General features: G+C 38.6%; 1 protein-coding gene across 1 annotated transcript in view; it reads right to left on the bottom strand.

Annotated features, from left to right (window-relative positions):
- The window catches only part of fcho1 (FCH and mu domain containing endocytic adaptor 1), a 75883-nt gene that overhangs the window by 623 nt on the left and 72171 nt on the right, over positions 1–3089 (bottom strand). Inside the window, exon 26 of the mRNA XM_008295529.1 lies at positions 2857–3024. Coding sequence (XP_008293751.1) covers positions 2857–3024 — 168 coding nt within the window. The remainder of the gene's footprint in view (positions 1–2856; positions 3025–3089) is intronic.

Raw genomic sequence — 3089 nt, 5'->3', positions numbered from 1 at the left:
CTGTCAAAGACAATAAAGAGGTTCATGTGCAAAGAGAAAACACACGACTAAGATCAGCAACAGTCCGACGAGCAAAACCTTCAAGAGCCCACATTGTGCACAATTACATGGATGTCGTTTTAGTTTTGGGGACTCGTGAAATATTTTTACAGGCTCTAATGTTCAAAAAGCATATTATTGTCCTCATATTGCACATTGCTGCAGCTCCTCCTCTGTTTCTATCTCGTTAAGGCCTCCTGATGGAGCAAAGGCTGCTCTGATTGGTCAGCGGTGAACGTGAGTTAATGCTGGTGATGTATGGAAAACCCAGATCAACCAGTGTGAGGACGCGGCTCTGGCAGAAGTGGCTCTACTGAGGAAATAATGATGAACTGAGGATGTGCAGAATTACAAATTAATTCATACAAATGTGTCACATGTTGATGTAAATAAGCAGCAGGAGAAAAGCCTGGAAAGAGTAACAGACCTTTTACATGCACAGAAAAAAACCCTAAAAAGCATAAAATGGGCTTTTTAGAAAACACATTAATAATTCAGATTACTTAAACCAAAATATCAAAACAATCCAACCTCTCTCGTTTTTTTTTGTTTTTTTTTTACAGTTTACTCAAAGTGTGACTTTTCTCTCCTGCTGAGAGGAAGATCGATGCAACTAATGTCTTCCAGTTAAGTTAAGCTTAGCTTAGCATATAGACTGGAAGCTGTTAGCGCGCTAGCCTGGCTCTGAACCAAGACAGAAAGGGCGTCTGCCAGCTATCGACCCGATTTGGTTCATCAGTACAAAAACTGAGTGTAAAAATTAGAGCTGCACGATATATCAGCGACCACATCGGTATCGGCCGATATTAGTGTTTTTCTCCCACATATCGGCATCGGTCTAATGAGCAAATTTAGCCGATGATTGTCTAACATTAGTGCCTTCGTCTCTATGTTTGATATCGCTGCTATTTCACAGATGTCTTTACTTAAATGGTCCTGGACTTGAACATTAAATATGTTTAAATATGTTTTACTTTTGTTACGTACTAAAAAAGACTATGTGGTCTGATTTGGCTTTCTTTTAAATAGTTTTCTCACAGTGCTTCCTTATACTCATTTTTCGATGTGAACAAAAATTGAATATCGACATCGGTGATATCAGAAATCTTAATATCGGTATCAGCCAGAAATTTTTATATCGTGCATCACTAATGAAATCATTTTTATCTTGTGTCCAGTCAGAACATTTTGTTAATTAGTACGTTTAATAGGTGGTGGACAAGGTTTCCAGTCGTTATGCTAAGCTAACAGGCTACAGCTTTATATTTACCAAAGCTTACAGACATGAATTCACTCTTGTCATTAAACTCTTAGCAAGAACTCAAAGAAGTTTTTTTTCTTATCTACTATCGAGTTATTTTAATGGATGCTATAATAATCTGTGAACACACTAATAATGGCGCCGTTTTCATTCCAGATAAAACCATCAACACCTTCTAATCAGGCTTCCTTTATAAAAGCCTTTCTTACTGGTTTAGTTGGCGATGCTATGAGCCATGAGCGTGATACGAGGCTGTAAATATCCGATTAGTTTATGTTTTCTATTTGGTAAAAATGTTCATACTCCATTAATAAATGTTGTTTTTTTCCCACTAAGTTGACATTAAATCTGGCACATCATCAAATCATTCATTCCAGGTTTTAATCATCAAGTCGGCAGCTGTAAATGTTAACGAGTTTCTAAATTGTGTTTGGTCCAGAGTGCCTTCAGCGCTTTTGTGAGATAATCAATAAAAAATCAGTAAAACGTCACAGCTTATTAGAAAGTGGGAAACGGTTCCTTCAGTCCAGAGTCAGTGGAGCAACAGACTTCAGGTTGTTTAGCAGCGATCCAGAATCCAAAGATATTTAATGTACGATGATAGAAAACAGAAAAAACTGCAAATGCTCACATTTAAAAACACTAGAAGCAGTAAATGTTTTGACATTCTACCTAAAAAAACATCAGTAAAACTATCAGCAGGTAACTCGTCTGTTATCTGAAAAGCTGATTAACTATTAGTTTCACCAGCAGTTCTGTAAACATGATTAGAAATAAAGTCTGTACAGTTGTTATTATACATAATACTGTGATGAAACCTCTGTGGTTCTGATCCGTTTATAAGGACCAGAATGAGGATTATACACCAACATGTTCCATCGTTTGATTCGTCAGAACCGTCTTTAAAGTTGATATTAGCAGGTACAGCTGAAACCAGAAGTTTACATCCACTGTAGAAAAAGACATAAAACCTTTTCTTTCTCACTGTCTGACATTAAATGTGACCAAACTTTTCCTGTTTTAGGTCAGTCAGGATTAACAACTTCATTTATATTTGCTAAACGCCAGAATAATGAGAGAGAGAAGTTTTTTTATTACTTTCTTCAGAGTCAGAAGTTCACATCCACTAAGATGCCTTCAAACTATTTGGGAAACCCACATGATGATGTCACGGCTTTGGAAGCTTCTGATTGGTTAACTGACAACGTTTGAGTTAATTGGAGGCACAGCTGTGGAAAGAAATCAGCCAAGTCACACAGTTTAAAGGCAATGCCACCAAATACTCAGGAAACGTATTTAAATTTCTGACTTTGAATAAAGTAATAAAAAATTCAGCCAATAGAAATAATGTTGGTGATGAACAGACAGACAGACAGACAGACGGATAGAACATTATTGATCCCTTTGGTATGAACCTTAATTGAAATTGTTAATCCTAAGTGACCTAAAACAGGAGAAGTCCAGTTTGATTTAATGTTAAAGAAAAGCTTGTGTGTCTTTTTATTCGGTGTGTGTAAACTCCTGGTTTCAGCCAGAGTGTGTGTTCAGAGCGTCACCTGTGGCGAATCTCTTCTTGACCAGCGACATGCGGTAGCGGCTGCCCACCAGCTCCACGTCCATACCCGACAGCGAGGCCCCGGAGCCCACAAACTGAACAGCCAGGCTGGGCGGAGGGCCGCGGGGGACCTCCAGGCACTGCCAGCTGGCACACAGAGTCCCTGAGCCTGGAACACACAACCATGAGGTCAACGCTGAGCAGAAGATCGTTTACAATATGGACAGAAAATAT

Source organism: Stegastes partitus, unplaced genomic scaffold (genome assembly GCF_000690725.1).
Source record: "Stegastes partitus isolate 25-593 unplaced genomic scaffold, Stegastes_partitus-1.0.2 Scaffold1055, whole genome shotgun sequence".
NCBI classification, from domain to species: Eukaryota; Metazoa; Chordata; class Actinopteri; family Pomacentridae; genus Stegastes; species Stegastes partitus.
This window is presented reverse-complemented; position numbering and strand designations above follow the sequence as displayed.